At 45.8% G+C, this 20,203-nt stretch overlaps 1 protein-coding gene across 1 annotated transcript in view; it reads right to left on the minus strand.

The window, feature by feature from the left end:
- EDEM3 (ER degradation enhancing alpha-mannosidase like protein 3) overlaps nucleotides 1-20,203 on the minus strand; it is a 570,354-nt gene that overhangs the window by 364,048 nt on the left and 186,103 nt on the right. Inside the window, exon 8 of the mRNA XM_086957104.1 lies at nucleotides 15,303-15,408. Coding sequence (XP_086813230.1) covers nucleotides 15,303-15,408 — 106 coding nt within the window. The remainder of the gene's footprint in view (nucleotides 1-15,302; nucleotides 15,409-20,203) is intronic.

Consider the following 20,203-nt stretch of genomic DNA (forward strand, 5'->3'; position numbering starts at 1 on the left):
TTAACACCCAAACTATTGCGGCCAATGGTCTTATAAGCCTCTGCAACAATTTTTGATAACTGCAGGGGCTTATCGGCATCTGGGACATTGTGCAAAGCATTGCACACTTGAAAGTTTACCACATCTCCCTTGACGTTAGCAAGGATGAGATCGGAAACGACGTCAAACACTCAGACAAGTCTCATTCCCAATTCAACAACCGCCTCCGGACTGTGTTGATCCTAATCACGCTTGATCATGGAGGGCAGAATAGTCATAGATGGTGTGCCGAAGCACTTTGCGTAGACTGCTTTCACAATCTGTGACCTCTGGTACCAAGTCTTTCTACAAACTAATGGTTAGAATCCCGTGTTTCTCCACAGGAGTCGTGTTTAGAAACAATGCCTCAAGTTGGTCAAATTTTTCGGCAAGCCAAAAAAGCATCTCGTCCTTATCTTGGGGAAGCTTGCCCATAACCAAATTAACCATGACAGGACTCATTTTAATCCCAGGAGGTCCAACTGGCTGCGCTGCATCATCAAGTGCCCCCACCTGGATGTTGCGGGAGACTTATTGTACTAAAGCCCTAAGCACCCCTACAACAGAGGCATAAAGGACGAGTAAGTACCCAACAGGGACTGTAAGGAAATGTTGATGTGGAGTAAATCCGTCCAGAACAGGCCATGTGGCCCTAGGAATTGACAAGGGACCCAACCAAACTGGGTAGAGGAGAAGAGTGTGCAGGCCAAGTCTGATCAGAGTGTTAAAGACAATCAAACCGTTTATGCATAAACAAAAAATAAGTAAATGTTTTCTTGATCCGAATCAGTGTCGTCAGTCACGAGGTTTGAGGTAAGATGGAGTGTCGGCTAAGGAGCTACCTGGGCTCTATCGGTACGCTCGGGATCGGTCGAGGAAGAGGGCTTTGAGTAGGCTCTTGAATTTTGGAAACGAGTGGGTTGTTCTGATGTGGGGGGGATGGAGATCCAGATTTTTGGAGCATTACCGGCAAAGGATTTGGCTGTGGTTTTATGCATGTTCTTGGCGGGATGAGTAGTAGAGAGTTGGAGCTCCTGAGATTTCTTGACTGGCCTGCCCTTTTGAGTTTGTCGGCCAGGTATTCCAGTTTGCCTGTGTGCAGGGCTTTGTGAGAGAGGCAGGCTGTTTTGAAGCTGGCTCGCAACTCAACTGGGAGACATCTGAGTTCTCTGAGAGCTGGCAAAATGTGTTCGAATTTCTTAATCCCGGTGACCATTCTAGCAGCTGCATTGAGGGTTGTCTTCAAGGGGAGAGGTGGGATTTTGCTGTCCCAGTCAAGGTAGCGATCCCGTAGTCTATTCTGGAGAGGACCAGTGCTTGGGTGGCTTGCTGTAGGTCCTTGGTGGGAGGAAGGGTTTAATTTTGTAAAGTAGTTTTAGGTTGAGAAAGGCACTTTGGGCAGATCTTTTGATGTGTTTCTTCATGTCCATTTTTGGTTCCAGGGTGATCCCTAGAGATTTTACAGAATCCGCTAAGGTGAGGTTGCCATTCAGGGCGTCAATGGCTTTGAGCCATTCAATTTGTGGGTTTTCGTCTTTGTTGGAAATTAGTATTTCCGTTTTTTCTTGGTTGAGTTTCAGGTGATTGTTTGTGAGCCAGTGTTGGACCTCCTTGAGTGTGTTGTTAAGTCTCTGGATGTTGTCAATTGAGGTGGTTTCCAGATAGAGTTGCGTGTCGTCTGCATATAAATGAAAGGGGATGTTGGATTTGGAGTAGTGAGGTAAGGGGTTCCATGTAGATGTTGAAGAGCTGGGGGGGAGAGTACTGATCCTTGAGGAGCACCTGATGACGGGGTGTTGGGCAGACTCAAAGTTTTTGATTTTTATTCTTTGTGAGCGGTTGTGGAGAAAGGAAGAGAACCAGTGGAGGACCGTCTTTTGGAGGCCGGCCCTTTCTTGTAGAACCTTTATGAGTAATTTGTGGTCAACTGTATCGAATGTGGCCGATAAATCTAGGAGGATGAGCAGGCAGCATTGATCCGAGTCGAGTGACTTGAGTAGGTCATCTCTGACGTTGAGGATTGCTGATTCTGTACTGCAACCCTTTCTGAAGCCCGATTGATGGGGATCTAGTAGATTGAGGTTATCCAGGTGTTGGGTCAACTGTGGGAGTACACATCTTTCCATGATTTTGGATAGACAAGGTAGGTTCGATTCAGGTCTGAAATTGTTCAGATTGTCAGTGTCTAGACCTGTTTTTTTAGGTCGAGCTGGAGAAAGCAATGCGAAGCATTGCGTCCAGCTCGACCACTAATGTTGCCCGCCTCCTGGGAATCTGAGCGATTGGTGTCTGTGGAAGCGCACGTCCAGGCCGGCGCCGTGCACATCTCCTGCCTCAGATTCCCTGAAGTGTGCAAACACACACATATATACACACATGCAGGCAGGCACACACACACACACACACACACGCAGGCAGGCACACAAACACATGCAGGCAGGCACACACGCGCGCACACACACACAGACACACACACACATGCGCGCGCGCGCGCACCCCCCCCCCCCCCCCCCCCCCCCACACACACACACTTACCGGGGTCTTTCCGCATACCCCGGTCTCACTCGGCAGCCAGCGGGTCAGTCTAACAACAGGCAGGGCTCTCCACGACCACGGGAGCCCCGCTAGCTCACACGCAAATCTTTGGGCTGGCTACATGAGCGCGGGGTAGGCTCCTGTTTGCGGCCCGCTCCGTCCCAAAACAGGTTGCCTGGCTTCCTTTCCAATCCGGGCTGCGGCAGTGAATTTTTTTCAATACGTGACTTGTTGTTATTAGATCCTAGTTCTACATAGACCTCTACTGCACATTGTATTTAATTTCTTATGACTTGCTTCTCGGTGGAGGGGCTGCAGCTCATTGGGACCATTAATGCCTTAGTCATTAAAAGTTTCTGCATTTTTGTGCCTTTTCATGAGGTGCTGTGCTACGTTACAGGTCCCTCAGAATCTCCCCCCAGGGGATTTGCTTTTCGCCATACATCGCTGTAAGATGAATGAAAGAGGCAGACTGGCCATGGTAAACCTTATGTCTCGGTTCAGGGAGACTGCAGAGCCTGAGCAGCATGAACAGAAGGCGAGCACATGACAAGTGCCCTCGATCATGACATCATATTATAATTGAGTTGGTCATACGAGTAATTCCACTGCAGAGTCGCAGGCCAGAGTGTCGTCCTGAGTGTCCCACAGCCGTCGTGCCCCGCTGACCAGAACTAGCACATTACCCCTAACAGAGGCACGGGCCAGTAGTGCAGCCCGGACGGGGACTCCGGGTGCTCTGGAGGTCGTGGATAGGGCCGGGGTGACTGCAAGCAGAGCTTTCATGGGGGGTTGGGCACTGGCGGCGAGGCGCCCCCGGGGAAGGAGGAGACCCCCGGGGAAGGAGGAGACACCCTCATCAAAGACCCGGGGTGAAGAGGAGCGGCAGCTGAAGCCCCTGCCCTGCTGCTGCAAGAAGGCTGCCTCAAGCGCTACCTGGGCTCGCAGGTAAGAGCTGCACCTGGACCCAGTGTCATTCCCTGCAACTGCTGAGACTAACAGAGCCCCCGTTTTAACTAACAACACAAACACAAAACAGAGTTTACAAATGTATCGAGAAAAGCCTGTAAAGTTGCTTGATTTCTTTGAAGTTACCACAGTTTTCAAAAAGGACACACGCGCAACATACATGTAGGATAGAAACAAATGCTAGGTTTTGGGATATTTGTTCTTGCACATGTCTGTCTGACCTAATATGCAAATGTTTTTGGCGAATCGGTCCTATGAGCAGGAACACCCAGGAGTTCTGTGTTTTGTTTGGCATTAAATAGATGTCGGCAGTGCTGGTGGCCTATTGTTTATTCCCCTCGAAACGTTATTATAGAGGAGTTCCGTCTGCCTTTGAGAAAGGTGGCTGCTCTTGTGCTTTCCTTCCGTGGTGGCTTTTTTTGGACAAAGGCAGAGGGATCCCTTGCGCGGACACCGGCTGTCCTCTCTGTCTCGAGGCGCCTTAGGGATAATCCCTCAAATGCCCCAATTTGGCGACCCGACAATAATGCATTTTTTTTACCAGTTTTCTCTACCCCCAACCCCCACTTTGGGGCTATTGCCTCCAGGATAATTTTTGCCACTGGCTCGAGAAATATTCGGATTCTTTGACCAACAAAGGAAGTTCAGAAGTGATAGACGCTTGTTGTTCGTGAGGTGATAGTAGGTCGCTTGTCAGCTGTCGGAAAGGCATAAGCCTCAACCTGAACGCTAATAACCTTTGAAGAAGGAACCCTTGTGGCACTGAAAGCTAGTCTTCCATACCAACTGCCCTTTTCCTTTTGTTCACCTAAGCATCACAGTAGTATTGTTGCGTGCATTGTATCTTTGTAGGTATAGCTACCGAAACGTTCTCATATATCTTTATTCCAGACCATAACTGTATTAGTTATCCGAATTTGACGTATGTGATTTACGTCTATAGTGAGTTTGTCACGAATTTGACCCCTTCTTTCATGCCGTTTTCTTGTTCCCTATAGTCGCAAAGCAGGTATACGATTCCCAGGCCTTAACGTACAAACTTGTTTTGTTTACAAGTGATTTTATTAAGTCCCGTCACAGTCATGCATGCTGCTATACTGGGGCAACAGAGAGGCAGGGGTGATTGTGCCTTGACTAGGCTGGTGAAGGGGGGTCTGGATGAATACGGTGGCCCTGAGGGAACTGTTGCCCTCGTGACTTCCATAGGGCAGGGATGGGGGATGTGAAAGGCAGGAGAGACTGCGAAGGTTTGTTTTATGCATGCCCCCTTTTGTTACATTGCACAGCCCAGCGAAGCCCACGCAGCCTTTCTGAAACCTGGAGCACGTGACAACAAGTAGTTTATCTGTGTACAACCACCCCAGAATTAACATTTTACACTCTATTTGCACTTGTCTCCCCCTTTTTGCACTTTTCTCCCACTTTTGTAGTCCTGGGACTAACTTGTGAAAAAAAAATGTTATATATATACTGCACGACGGAGCGGCAGGCTAAGTGTTCGCTGCTGACATCAGCTGTGACCTGCAAATCCTGTCAAGGCCTCCCAGCCAGCCCTCCACCCTTCAGACATCCTTACATGGATTCATTCTTTAGGTGTACATTCAGGCACAAAATACCTTGGCGCAAATTACAGCCTCCGTCACTGAGTGTGTCTTTGGAATCCAATTTACAGGCTGCCGGAATTAAGGGGGTGAGGGTGTCATGGGCACAAATGTTTGCGCGCCCGTTTTGTGTGTGCTAATACCCAACTTTTCATTTACTTTTTTTGCGTAATTACTATCTAAGAACTGGCGACGAGTGCCTGGGTAAAACAGAGCGCACCAATTTAATACCAAATGGTCAAAAAGTTCTTTATATTTAGAACTAAACATTCCTCCTGCTGGAATCTCCCCCTCCCCATCCTTCCTTCACTATGGTTTTTGCAACCCTTGGAAGCCTGGTGCAGTGATGTCAGTGCTTGTTTTTATTGTTTTCGGAGACAAGTGTTTTCCGTGACAGGTGCTTAGAATGTCTATGGGACAGGTGTGACATCTCAGCAGGGAAGAAAATGGTGTCTCTGCCATTCCATTCACAAGTAGACAACAGGGAGCCCTGCACTACGGTAAAGGACAGCATAAGATTCCATCCACAGGCGATTAATAGGCAGAGACAGTGCTCTGACAGAAGCATTTTGCTTTTGAAAGAAGTTTGTATGAAGTTAGAACAAACCTGTTAATAGTAGTTTGTTTAATTTTCTTAGTGCTTGGAGTTCTTGCATTATGTGCAGTGGTATTTAAAAACACACTGAACAAAATAAATGTTTGTGTTGAAAAAAAATTATATAAATTCTGTTTAATATACATGATGTATAAGAAATGCGTTACTTACCTGTAACTGCAGTTATCCAGTATTGGTATCTTTCATAGATTCACATGCCTGGATCATTCCCCGTCGTCGGGGTGGGAGTCCCCGGTATATAAAATAGTAATGTCCTAGAGACATACATACAAACTAATAGGCCAGAGGCCACACATTAGTAGCCTATCTGAGTCCTTTTGTGAAAAGGACCAAACTTTGGCCAGGAGCCAATCAGCTACTACCACCCTCTAGAATCTTCCTGGAAGGAGCCCTAGTCCCTCAGATTTTCGTAAGCACCGTGCTAAGCAGTACCTACTGAGAGAACCAAGGGGAGCCCTTCCAGGGAAGGCGGGTGGGTTGCATGTGAATCTATGAAAGATACCAATACTGGATAACTGCAGTTACAGGTAAGTAACGCATTTCTTATCCAGTATTATGGGTATCTTTCATAGATTCACATGCCTGAATCAGAGTAGCAAGTAGTAGGCAGCACATTTCGCATACCATAGTATGTAAGACACCTGATAACAACTTATCAATAGTGCAACAAAAGAAACTGCAAACAGTAGCAAGATAAGAAATGTGCAATCAGTAGGATAGGAAAGGTGGGATGAAAGGAAGAAGGCTCACCTCTAATGGAATAGATGACGGAGCACCGCCTGTCCCACTGCTGCATCCTTCATAAGTTCAGAATCCAAGCAGTAATGCTTGGTGAACGTATGTGGAGTTTTCCATGTCGCCGCTCTGCAAATGTCGACAATCGGCACCCCAGAAAAGAGTGCCAAGGATGTGGAAACCGCTCTAGTGGAATGAGCCCGGACCTTGGCCGGCAGAGGATGACCCGCCTGTTGGTGGCAGAAGGCGATAGATGCAGATATCCATCTTGAGATGCTCTGCTTTGTCAATGGTAGGCCCTTCCTGGGCCTGCTGAAGGCAATGAACAATTGGTTGGATTTGCGAATTTGTTCTGTTCTATGAAGGTAGAATTTCAGACATCTCTTCAGATCTAAGGAATGTAGGTATCTTTCTGCTGGAGAGGATGGATTAGGGAAGAAAGATCTCAGGACAATAGTTTCATTCAAATGAAAAGCAGACGGAACCTTAGGTATGAAATTGGGGTTAGTCCGTAGAAAGACTCTGTCCTGTTTAAACTGAAGGAACGGGTCTTGAATGCAGAAGGCCTGTAACTCACTCACCCTCCTTACTGACGTGAGCCAGCAATAGAGCTGTTTTCCATGACAAATATTTGAGCTCTGCTTTATGTAACGGCTCAAAGGGGTGCTTCATCAATTGTACCAAGATTGAGCTGCCATGTAGGTGGTAAAGGCCTCACTGGAGGATAAGTCCTGAATAAGCCTTTTAGAAACTGCTTGATTAGTCTATTAGACCACAGAGAAGCACCAGACAAAGAGCGTCTGAATCGAGATATGGCTGCCAGATGGACCTTGATGGAGGCATGAGCCAGTCCCGAGTTGGCTAGGTGAAGCAGGTAGGGCAGCAGTTGTGCCGGAGATGACGAGAACGGGTGCAGATTGTTAGCTTTACACCATAAACGGAATCTCTTCCACTTAAGGGAATATGTCTTATTGGTACTGTCAGCCCGGGCCCGGGCTAGGACAACTCTGCAGTCCTGAGGGATATCTAGGTCCTGGAACTCTCTGAACTCAGGAGCCAAGCCGATAATCTGAGAGATGTCAGATCTGGACGCTAGACTTGCCCCTGGTTCATGGTGAGGAGATGTGGGTAAGGCTTAAAAGGAATCGGAGGCTCCAGCAATAGAAGGTGGAGTTCTGTAAACCAGTGTTGGCGTGGCCACGCTGGGGCTACCAGGATCAAAGTGCAATGTTCTGCTTTCATCTTCCGCAGGACCCTGGGGATCAGGGGAAATGGTGGAAAAGCGTAGGCAAAGACGTTGCACCATGTCATCGAAAATGCATCCCAGAGAGACCCTTTCTGGGGAAACCTGCTTGCGTAATGTTGGCATCTCGCGTTGATCTTTGTCGCAAACAGATCCAGGGGAGGTCTGCCCCATCTGGCGAACACCGCGTCGAGGGCATGTTGGTCTAGCTCCCACTCGTGGCAGATGGAGCGTTGCCTGCTTAGGGAGTCCGCCAGGGTGTTGTCTGCTCCTGGGACGTACTCCGCCCTCAGCGAGATGTTGTGTTGGAGTAGCCACTTCCAAATTTGCTGCGATTCTTGAGAGAGTGTCATGGATCGAGTTCCCCCTTGCTTGTTAAAGTAGTGCATTGTGGTGGTGTTGTCCGTCCTCACAAGCACTGGGGAGTTCCTGATTCTGGGCAGGAAAGCTCGAAGAGCCAGGAATACTGCCCTCAGTTCTAACAGGTTGATGTGGAGTAGTTTCTCCGCTGGCGACCACTGACCATGTATCTGAAGTTCCTGCAGGAACGCACCCCATCCCTCTAACGATGCATCTGTTGTTATCACTTGTGGGGAGACCGGAAGCAGGAATGGTAGGCCTTGATACAGATTTTCTAGTTGAAGCCACCAGTGTAGGGCATTCACCATGAACGGGGTAATTCTGAGTCTATCGTCGAAGGATCCCGTACTTTGAATCCAATGGGCTGACAGTGCCTCCTGTAAGGGACGCATACGAAGGCAGCAGTGTGGAATCAGGAGGATGTTGGAGGACATCATTCCTAGCAGTGACTTGAAAAGTCGCACCTTGATGGTCTTTTTGAGCTGAATGTTGCTGCCAGAGACCTCAGTTTGGCCTGACGTTCCTGAGATGGAAAGGCCTTCTCTTGATGTGTGTCCAGAATCGCCCCCAGGAAAGTGAGCCGTTGAGAGGGCTGTAGTCCTGACTTTGCCTGATTTAGTTTAAGTCCTAGTTTTTCGAAGAGCTGAAGACAGGCGTTGGAAGACCTGCTCACGCCTTCTAGAGTAGGGGACTTGATGAGCCAGTCGTCCAGGTAGGGCAATACCTAGTGATGTTGTTGGTGAAGGTAGGCTGCCACTGGAGATAGGCATTTCGTAAAGATGCGTGGCGCCGACTTTAGGCCGAAAAGCAACACTCTGAACTGGTAATGTCTGCCCGCCACAGTGAATCTTAAGTATTGGCGGTGACTCTTGTGGATGAGTATGTGGAAATAGGCATCCTGGAGGTCTAAGGACACCATGAAATCCCTGGAATTGAGGAGTTGTAACACCTCCTGAATGGATACCATCCGAAAGGATTGTTTTTTGAGGTATGTGTTGAGGTTCCTTAGATCTAGTATAGGTCTCCATTTCTTCTCCTTTTTTCGTATCACAAAGAACCGTGAGTAGAATCCTTTCCCCCTCTGACCTCTGGGGACTCTCTCTACCGCTCCTTTTTGAAGCATTAGTGAGAGTTCCGCTTGAAGAAGATGAAGATTCTTGTGTGGCATGGGACGTGGAGGGTTCGAAGGAGGAGTGTCCACAAACTCCAGGGTTTGCCCGAACCGAACCAGTTGGAGAACCCAATGATCCGTAGTTATTTTTTGCCAATTGTGGAAGAAGTTGGAAATTTTTCCTCCAACTACGTAATAAGGAGAAGAAGCGGAGGCCTGGTTGAGAAAGAAGTCACTGTCTTCTGGGGGGATCCTTCTTTCCTCCTCTCCCTCGAAAGGTGGACTTGTTGTAAGAGGACTGGCCTTGTTGTTGCCTCTGTTGGTATTAAGGCTTGTATTGCTGGGAGGAGCCGTAGGTGGATTGGAACCCCTGGTATCCACCTCTTGTTTGTTGGCCTCTTCCTCTGGAGCCTCGAAAGGAAGTATTCTTGTACTGTAGTGTTCCTAGGGATCTTGCGGTCACGGTGTCTTTCTAGATACCCTTGAGCATCTCGTCGATATGCTTCCTGAAGAGAAGCTCACCATCGAACGGCATATCTAGTACTTTGGCTTGAACTTCCGGTCGGAAAGATTTAGCTTTCACCCAGCCTTGGCGCCTAAGGACAGCCGCCCCCGCCAGCTGGCGAAACGCTGTTGAGGCGATATCCATCGCCACATCAATCTCCGATGCGGACCGCTCTCCTTCAAGGAGGATTTTCTTTACTTCCTCTTTATGCTCCGCTGGCGGAGAGCCTAGGTATGGTGCTACATCTGCCCACATCTGGCGATTTTAACGTCCCAGGAGCGCAAGTGAGTTCGCTGCTCTGACGTTAATGGCCGACATCGAGAAGAACCTTTTCCCGATGTTATCGAGCTTACGGCCTTCCTTGTCCGGAGGCGCAGTCAGCGCGGCAGCAGGATTGTTGGATTTCCGCTGCGCGGCCTGTGTGATCACAGAGTCCGGTTTAGTATCGCCTTTAAGACATGCCGGTGCCTTCTCGGGGGCCTTGTATTTTTTATCAAGTCTGGCTGGCACTGGAAGCAGAGATGAGGGGTTTTGCATAATCTTTAATCCCTGATCCCAGACGTGTTCGATAATCGGGATTGACTGGACAGACTTTTTGAATGGCTCCTTAAAGTCATATAAGAAGCAGTCCTGAGGTTGTGTGGTCATTTTTAGTTTGACCCTCGCTGCTGCACGTTCTATGATATTGTGAAACCCCCCGATGTCTTCCGGAGGGGAGTCCGCCTGTGCCTGATCTGGTGAAGCTGGATGTGAGATGACATATTCGTCCCACTCGTCCTCTTATATTTCTCCCTCTTCTTGTTGACCCTCCTCTTCCTCTGCTTCCTCTTCATCCGAAGATTGTTGTGGAGGCAGGGACACCGGGTCTGGGGAAATAACCAGCGGAGGTGGTTTATGGCGAGGAGGAGGGGCAGATGATACCGCTTGAGGTGGTACTACTAGAGGTGGCGGAGCAGGTGGGAACCGCTGCTTGTAGTTCGCTATAAGGAATTGGAGGTCCGTGACAATTGAAGCCGGGAGGCTCACCATAGGCTGTGGAGTGGAAAGCGAATGATATTCCTCTTGATAAGGAGTGTCTTCCTGATCCAGGTCCTCGTTGTCTGAACTTTCATGTACCTTAACGAGTAGTTGAGATGGGCTTGTTGCCACTGGGAACATGGCTCCATCATCATAGTCCTCAGTCTCCAGTAGATTGGCCGGCGGCAGTGGTTAGACTCTGCTTGGAGACGTCGCTTCTGGCATCAGCGTTTGCGTTGTCATTTTAAAGGGTGTATAAATACACTTTATCTTGGGAGAGCCTTCCGTCGACGGGCCCGTCGACGGGGTGGTCGTCGACGTCTTCTCCGACGACGGTGTCGGCGTAGACGGTGTTTTCTTCGTCGACAGCAGTGTTGGCGTCTTCGTTGACGGAACTGTCGTCGACGGCTTCGTCGACGGAACTGTCGTCGACGGCTTCGTCGACAGTACTGTTGTCGACGGCTTTGTCGACGCTGGTGTCGACGGCTTTGTCGACGCTGGTGTCGACGTCGATGGCTTCGTCGTCAATGGCCTCGTCGACTAGGTGGACGTCGAAGGGACTTTCGTCGACGATGAAGGCTTCGGTTTCGTCGACGAAGGAGCTGTCGACGACAGAAGTGTCGTCGACTGTCTTTTGACAGGAATAACAGATGGTATAGACCTACCAGACGACGACGAAGTTGAAGTAGATGTCGTCAAGGCGGTGAAGGCAGATGCTGTCGACGTAGAGATGGTGACTGTCGACGCTGTCACTGTCAAGTCAGAAGACCCAAGCACAGGCTTCTTGAATGTACTTTCCTGAAGAGAAGTCTTCACTGCCATGGTCTTTGGGCAGCCCTCTGAAGACTTAAACGTCTTCTTTTGAGGAGGCCTATTAGACGGACCTGGAGAAGTATGTCTAGGCCTTTTAGAAGAGGAGTGTGAGCTCCTGAAGGAACATTCGCTCTCACCTGAGGAGACTGCTTGATCCTTGTCCTTCAGTCTCTGGAGCCACAGAAGCAGGCGTCCCTCTCTGTCCTTATGAGTCTTGACGGAGAAAGTGCGACAGACCTTACAGTCCTTGGCAGAATGGTCAGGGTAGAGACAGTAGAGGCAGTCTTCATGCTTGTCATCTACATGCAGTCTCAGCTTCTTACACGAGGCACAAGGTCTAAAAAGCCCTTTTTTAGGAGTGGTAGACATGGTAGACTCTAGCCCTCCTTCACAAAAAAAAACAACAAGAGAAAATAGGGATATATTCCAGTAAAAACCAGAAACCTGAGCAGAGCTCAGTGGAGACTCCCTTAGCACGACGTGCGGTAGAAAATCTGAGGTGCTAGGGCTCCTTCCAGGAAGGTTCTAGAGGGTGGTAGTAGCGGATTGGCTCCTGGCCAAAGTTTGGCCCTTTTCACAAAAGGACTCAGATAGGCTACTAATGTGAGGCCTCTGGCCTATTAGTTTGTATGTATGTCTCTAGGACATTACTATTTTATATACCGGGGACTCCCACCCCGACGACGGGGAATGATTCAGGCATGTGAATCTATGAAAGCTACCCATAATACTGGATAACTGCATATCGGTGCTATTATTGTCAGTCAAACACTTTTGTTTGGTCACTAAGACCATAAAAGCGGTATACATAGAATACATATTTACAAATAAACAACAACTCTAAACTTGCAAAGTTAAAACTGCGAGAATTATGAATAAAAACCACAGCACAACCCTCTCCAAGGCAGTGTACAGCAAGTTACTTACAAGCCTTTCCATACAATGCAAATGCATACCCAGCAAAATGTCCCCGGTCAGCTGTATTATTGAAGTACAAAATAAATAAGCATGGGACCAGGCAGATATGATCACAACAGTTTGCAGCAAGTCGGGAAACGTACATACATAAATACTAAAACCAATTCTCCTGACTGCATCCAGACTTCCCAGCCTAAGATGATAAAGGGCTGCAGGTTCACTAAATGCTGCGTGTCTTGGGCACAAATCTGCTAAAGCGGAATGCCTATTTGTTTCGTTATCATTTCTACTGCTAACAAAATCTGCTGAAGCAAAACAAGTATTTGCAATGCAATAGGTCTCGCAGTTACGTGAGTTTAAGCTATTGGCATTGTAAATTACAATGCCTTTCATTTATGTTTTTAAAAAGAAAGCAAGAATAAAAGGCGTTGCTATTTGCAATGCCAATAGTTCAAACTCGTTTTCTCTTGCAAGAGATTTTGTATTACAGTTTAATAGTCCATAAAATCTTCACAGTTAATATGAATTAAACTGAGTGATTTACGCAAAAATTAATCTATGCTAGAGTGACGCCAAGACCTAAATGACATTGTCAGCAACAATGTAACACATTTTCCACGTTTTAGGTTTATGGAAAGAAAACTGATTTGAACATAATAGTGTTTAGCTGAGATTATGATTTAAACTGGTTTCCAAAGGGATAATTAGAATCTCAAGTAGTACTTGCTCCACAAATGCCCCTTTAATATTTGAAAAATAAAGTGTATGGGCATTTTTACATTTTTAATGTATATAAATAAAAGAGCGCTTCTATCATACTGATAAACAGCTGTATCTAACGTCCACTGGTTCTCCCCCCAAAATAAATCTCACTACCTCTCTCTTCACTAACCCACTAATTTCTCATCATATCTCTGCAACTATCCCTTTATCCCATCTCTTTCTCGTTCATTCGCACTGTATACCTTATTTCTCTCACAAAATGTTTGCTTTCACTAATATACCCAAACAACTCTGCATTTCACTCTTTCACTCTATTTTCTAGCTATTTCCACACCACACAGTTTCATCACACAATTTCATTCCACAACACATACTTTCAATGCACAACATAAATTCCCACTAAACACCACACAAATCCACAACACACTACATACAACCCACACCACGACAAACTACCTCCACATCATGCCAAAATCATACACACAATTCCACACCACAGCACATACACAGATTTAAATTCATACTACACAACATAACAAAAATCCTGTCCATAAAATTACAATCAAGTTCATACCGTAGAAAGGCACTCGCCATACAGTCACTATTTTACACATGCCAACACTCAACATAAAAAAGTATCATTCCACTCAATATATTTCCACAACACGCTACCACATATTTCAGCACGACACAATTAAAGTACACAAAAAGAAATTAAAAACCACATACATTCCACAACACACAATTTCACTACACAGCACACATTTTTACAAAACACCACATAACTCCTCAACACACCACAGACATTTAAACCACACCACAATATTATTATTATTACAGCCTATAAAGACAAAACACCACATGATGCAATTACACTACACGAGACTTCATAACACAATACCATTCCGCATAATTCTACTACACAACACACATTCACACTACACCTAATTCCACTACACACTTCTCATAAATGTACTTTATACCACAACACATAATTACACTCAATACACATCCACTTGGTGCCATACATTTTCACACCACACAATTCAGATCAACTCAACTTCAAAGTCCAATCCCTGTGCAACGTAGTCTGCAAACTTATTTGAGGGTCGTAGAAACAGAAGCGGTCCTGGTGAGCCCGCACCCTTTGCTACAGCTAAAAAAGATGCCCTTTCAATGCTGGCATCTATTATTTTTAGAATACCATTTCCCTCCTCATCCTGCCATCTGATCTTTTTACCTCGCTACCCCTGGCTTTCTCTTACCCCACCCCACCATCCTCCTCCCACTGCACACTCTTTGCTCCCTTACCCTCCTCATTTGCATTCTTTGCCAGTCCCAAATAACCATTGCTGGTTTAAAACATTGTGCTTCACATCGCACAGCAGCACAGTAGGTAAAGGTACAACAAACAAACACTATTGCGCGATGAATGCTTTCTGCGTCAGTGCTTTTTTTTAGATCTTCAGTTTACGGTGGGGCTCTAATCCTATACCATACATTGCCAGCTCATGGTACTATAACTCAAGTGTGCTAAATCTTCAAAATCGCCCTGTGTTGTGTTCCATTAATTACTAAAATAGCAGTTGATTAATTAAAGCAAATAAGGTCACTAATTATTCATTTTATTGTTTTATTTTGCCTTGAAATCTTATAAAACAGCCTCAGCCACCTGTGTATTTTTATTATATATATATATATATATATATATATATATATATTTTTTTTTTTAAATCATACAAAGTTCCGGTCACCCACTATACATTCCATCCTGCATTTTAAGACCCTTTCTTTGTATTTTTATTTATCCATTCACAACCCTTTACATGGTATATGGAGAAGTGTGGCTCACCGTTTAGAGGAGGCAGACCCGGACGCAGAGGTCAGACCTGGGACCAGGGTTCAATCCCCGACGCAGCAGGGTCTTGAGCTCAAAATGTCCACAGACTTGATAGTTCTAGCCTCGGTGCCTACTCTAATCATGGGTTCACACTCTGCAACTCTGGGCAATAGCTTGCTTTATCTCCACTACGGCCCCACCGCGATACTTAATCTGTAAATATAGTCTGAGGAAGATGAATACCAACCATTTTTCATACTTAATCTGTAAATATAGTCTGAGGAAGATGAATACCAACCTTTTCGCACCCAGTCTCCAGTATGTATGTTAATTGTAACCCCAACTAGATTGCTGCTTCGTTGCCGTTTTTCCCAAAGAAAGTCGAGTGCTTTCCGTGCGTGTTCCTGCAGCAAAAAAAGTTAATGGACTATTTAATGGTTCACACAACAGGAAGGAAAGCTAATTATTCTGTGGTTTTGCATAAGCTTTTGTCTTATAAGATCAAAACACATGTTTTGTTAATGCACTACTCAGAACAAAAATAATTCCCCTTACGATACAGGGCGGTGTCTGCTTCGGAAATTTTCATCGAAACAGCTTTTGGTTTGTGACATTATTTGTTTTTTTGCCATGATGTAGAAACCACTCGAAGATTTATGGAAGGAATCCTCTAAGCGCTTTAAAGGTGTCAGGAGACAAGCTGATCTCAGTGCTGGGACCCACAACATATGGGGTCTCATGGGCAAATGGAAGGAGAAATCAGATTATTATCTGTAAACATGTGGTAAATAGATGTTTTTGTGAGCAGAAAAGAGAATAAATGTGTAACCCAAAAAAGGATGGATTTGGTGGCAGAGGCTCTATAAGTCTACAGGCGCAGACACAGAAGAGAAAATTGATTGATTAGACATACCTGCTGGCCCCTCACTGCACTTAGTTTCTTTCCGCCGATCAAGCAATCAATCAATGAAACATTAGAGGGTATGAGTGGGAGTGTATCTACACACATCTGCAAAAAATGTCTATTTTCTAAATGTTTGTATTATTTTGTATTACTACATGGTACAATGTCTCATTCTCCTTTAGAACGGCCAAATGTAATGCAACAGGATTAGTAGAGTGTAGACTAATCACCCTTAAGGCTTTATATGCACTGACTAGATGCAGAAGGACAGGGGCATCAGTCGAAGAGCGAAGTCTTCAGTTTCTTGGGGAATGCTGGAGTGTGATGTCTGTTCTCGAGTCCCGGGGGAGGGTGTTCGAGGTCTTTGCTGCTATATAGGAGAATGAGCAGCCTCCTCGCCAACTTCTGCAAATGCGGGGGATGTGTACGAGTGATCGCGAAGTAGATCAGAGGTTTCGGGTTGGCTGGTGGAAGTTCAGATGGTGGTTAAGGAAGCCGTTCCCTTCTGATCCAGTTCTTTGAAGGGGAGGGTGAGTATCTTGAACTGGCAACTGACTGGGAGCCAGTGGAGTTCTCGTAGGGGATGCAATGATGCGGGTGTTGCAGGGTAGGTTAAAGACCAGTCTTGCGGCAGCATTTTGGATGGTTTGGAACTTATGGGAAAGGTGGGTAGGTATTCTATGGTAGAGGGCATTGAGGTAGTCTAACCTGGAGTGAGCAAAGCCCGAGAGACAGTCTTCCTGGTGTCCAGGGGAAGCCACTTAAAGATCTTTCTGAGCAGAGGATGTTGAAGCAGGCGGATGTGAAGGCACTGATTTGGAGTCTCCTGGGGAGTTTGGTGTCCAGGAGGATGCCCAGATTGTGTGCCTAGTCGGTGGGTGTTGGTGTAGGTCCCAGTACGGTGAGCTACCAGGGGGGTGGTTTGGTCTGAAAATCAGGACTTCCGTTTTCAGAGAACATGGTGCTACATTAAAACCCCAAATCAGAGCTACTATTTTCTCTTGAAAACTTTAATTTTGCCAACTGCCTTTAAACATTCACTTATTTTACTGGCATTAAAAGATGGAAATGCCAAGCAAAAACACAGTTTACGATGGTTAAAAACCAACAAAAACACCTTGGCTAGTTAAGCTGCAAAGCCATTGAAAAGGTTACTTACTTTTGGTAATCAAAATATCTGGGGAATACTGAACATTCCTTCAAATTACTAATTTCATGCACATCTTTCAGGTGCCAGACTAGATCTGGAAACTTTCCCCCTAGTGTTAGCTCTTCAATGCTACCATGTGGTGCCCTGCAACCAGCCCCAACGCTGTTAGCACAGGTGACATCTGAGCATATATGACACTATCTGACATGCTAGCATTAGGTCCTGGTACTTTTTCTAGACTCATCGAGGCACGCAGAAAGGAATAAAAAAACATCAAGGACAGCAACCATATAGCAATTGATATTTGCAGGCCTTGGGATTTTACTAAACAAGACACTAACTCATAATGGATTAGGCAGACCAGTGAGAAACTTGCAGTAGATGTATTATCCATCATAAATATCATTAAGGTAATTAACTTTTTCTTCTTATGGATACCTCTTCCCCAAATTCCATACCTTACAAAGGAGTCCTAAAGCAATATCTTCCTGTGAGGTGGGAACTGGCTGCATGCATGAGCGGACAGGCAGTTATGTTTATCAAAAGTATGCAAGAATGGCCAAGAGACCACCTGGCAGATGTTAAACACCATAATGTCTCTGGTGAGGGCAGTGGGTGAAGCCATGGCCTTTGTGAAGTGAGCACAAATGCTGTTTGAAGGCTCATTATGGACCAAGGCATAGCAGATTTGAATACAAACGGTAACCCAATCTTAAATGAAGTACTTGATCATTTATTTTCCCCAATTGCCTCCATTAAAGTCTACAAACAGTTGACCATCCACCATGTCCAGCTGATTGTAGTCAATAAACTAAGACATCCACAACTAGGACCAATCTATGCAGTCTCTTGTCCTGTTGATTGAATGAGGAGGAGGTATGAATTGTAGCCAGATCTATGTAATAAGAAGATACCCCTTTCAGTAATAATGGGGCACAGGTGCGAAGAACACATTTACCTCAATAAAAAACTTTGAATGTTGGCTAAACTGAGAGGGTCTGGAGATCACAGCCCTAATGGGTTGCAGTCACAGCCATTAAAAAGGCAGTTTTCGAAGTCAGGATTAAAATTGGGCAACGGTGCACAGGCTCATCCAAGGATTCCATGTGGAACGTTCACATATGAATCAAATCACACCGAGGAACAATAAACAGAGTCAGAGGAAACCAGTATAATAAATCTTTAATAAAATGCACCACTAGTGGAGATTTAAATAAAGATGGCTGGGGGCCGTTTATATGGGGAGACAAATCTGGAAGGTAAGCGAAGTAAAGTTTTATTTGGTTGAACATAATTCAAGCCTTCTAACTAGTTTCACGGTCTACACTTATTCCAAAGATCTGCAAAAAGAGAATTCATGGCACATTTCCTAGCATCAAAGAGGATGTCAGCAACTTCAGATGACAAACAGTAGGACTATAGTTGGCACCACTCAATCTTATGTACATGCAGCAGCAGCATCTCTATAGCCCCTTGGCTCAGCAGGACAAGAACTTCCATATTCATAATCGAGGCATATACAAGAGCACACACTGGTGAAAAAATTGAAGTCAAGAGAAGAGGGGAGGAAAGAAAGGGTAATGCATACTTCCATACTTCTTTGAAGACTAGCTAGATGACTCAGTGATCCATAATGATCAACTGCCAATTGGTGCAGAAATGGGTGACCCTCCCTTGCACTAGGAAGTGGTGATGGAGAGGAGTCTGAGGTTTTGATGCAGTTACGTCAGTGGGTAATGGCAAGTAGTGGCACTGCTGTCGTTCCTGGCATAGTCTTCATCCACCACTGCCCTGAAAAGGGCATTGGACCAGTTGCGAAGGGTGAGGCTGATTGAACTGGGAGTCCAGATTTAGCCCAAAATGTTTAGTACTTCTGAGGAAAATTGCGTCAACAGGAAGGTTAAGCACATCAAGTGTGCTGTGGCATATCTATTTTCAAAGTGCTCTAGGAAGGGTGGCAGCCTTTTCCCCAAATAGCTGCTTGCTGTAAAGGGCTTGCTTGTGAGAGTTATTTGTACATCTCCTGAAAAAAGTCAGAGGATAGCACCCTTGCATGTAATGCAGCACTACAGATGGGCCCATGAATCAAGCCATGATGTCTGCAGACTGCACGTTAGGACCAAAGCTTTTTTAAGATTACAAGTATGCTGTTAATGGTTAATGTTGTGATTTAACACAGGGCTAGGACATAGCAGCCCAAAAGACATTTGGCGTGTGCGAAAGGCATAGCTGGCAGAAACAAAGACTTTTCACCCATTGAATCCAGTATCTTAGATTCTCAGTCAGGATGAGCAGTCAGCAGGTGTTTGGAGTCAGTTTCGAAGAGGAAGCTTGTACCACACGGACTGTGAAAAGAAGAATTTCAGGTCACAGGGTGCAGGCCTGTGTTGTCTCATAATTTGTCCGAACTGATGGTCCCATCAGTGGTTTCTCCCAGGTAGCCAGGTAGGCTCTAAAATTGGATTGTTGAAAATTAGTAAAGATTGAGAATGCAGAGGAATGCTACAAGATTTCTCTTAAGATGCAAGACTTGACCTAAGTATATTGCCCAAAGTCAAACCAGCATCCTTATTGAAGACATTTCCTCTAAATGATGAACAGATTGGTAAGTATGTCCCCATGTGGAGATTTATATAGACAACTTTCATTTTATATGTCGAAGAAGAGGTCAATATCTTAGATGTGAAAGCTAAGGAGTTTACCCACCTCTTAATTATCTTCTGCATGGCCACAGTCCTTGTCGGACATGAATGGAGCATCAGGACTGGACATGAAGAGTTTAGCCATGTGGGCAAATCTTTGGGCTGCAGGTAGACATTGTAAGAATGGGTTGTCATTAAAACAATATTGAACATATTCCTTGCTGCTTGAATAATTGCAATTAACTTTGAGTGTTTCAAAGGCAGCACTGAACCGTCAATGTCAGGAGAGGCATCATACGTGTCACTGAGAGCATGGGTGTTTTTGCCTTGGAAGGCATAGCTTCGTCAGAAGTGGCACCAGTGACAGAGCCAGAGCAGGCTTTGAGAGGGGAGGCGCCAGGGTAGCAGCTACCAGAATCACCAAACTTGTAGAAGCAAGCTCGGCCTTTGAGAATGGAACAGAGTGCACCACAACCGTCTTGAAGGGGTTCACCATGTCTGCC

Source organism: Lissotriton vulgaris, chromosome 1_1 (genome assembly GCF_964263255.1).
Source record: "Lissotriton vulgaris chromosome 1_1, aLisVul1.2, whole genome shotgun sequence".
Classification (NCBI taxonomy): Eukaryota; Metazoa; Chordata; class Amphibia; order Caudata; family Salamandridae; genus Lissotriton; species Lissotriton vulgaris.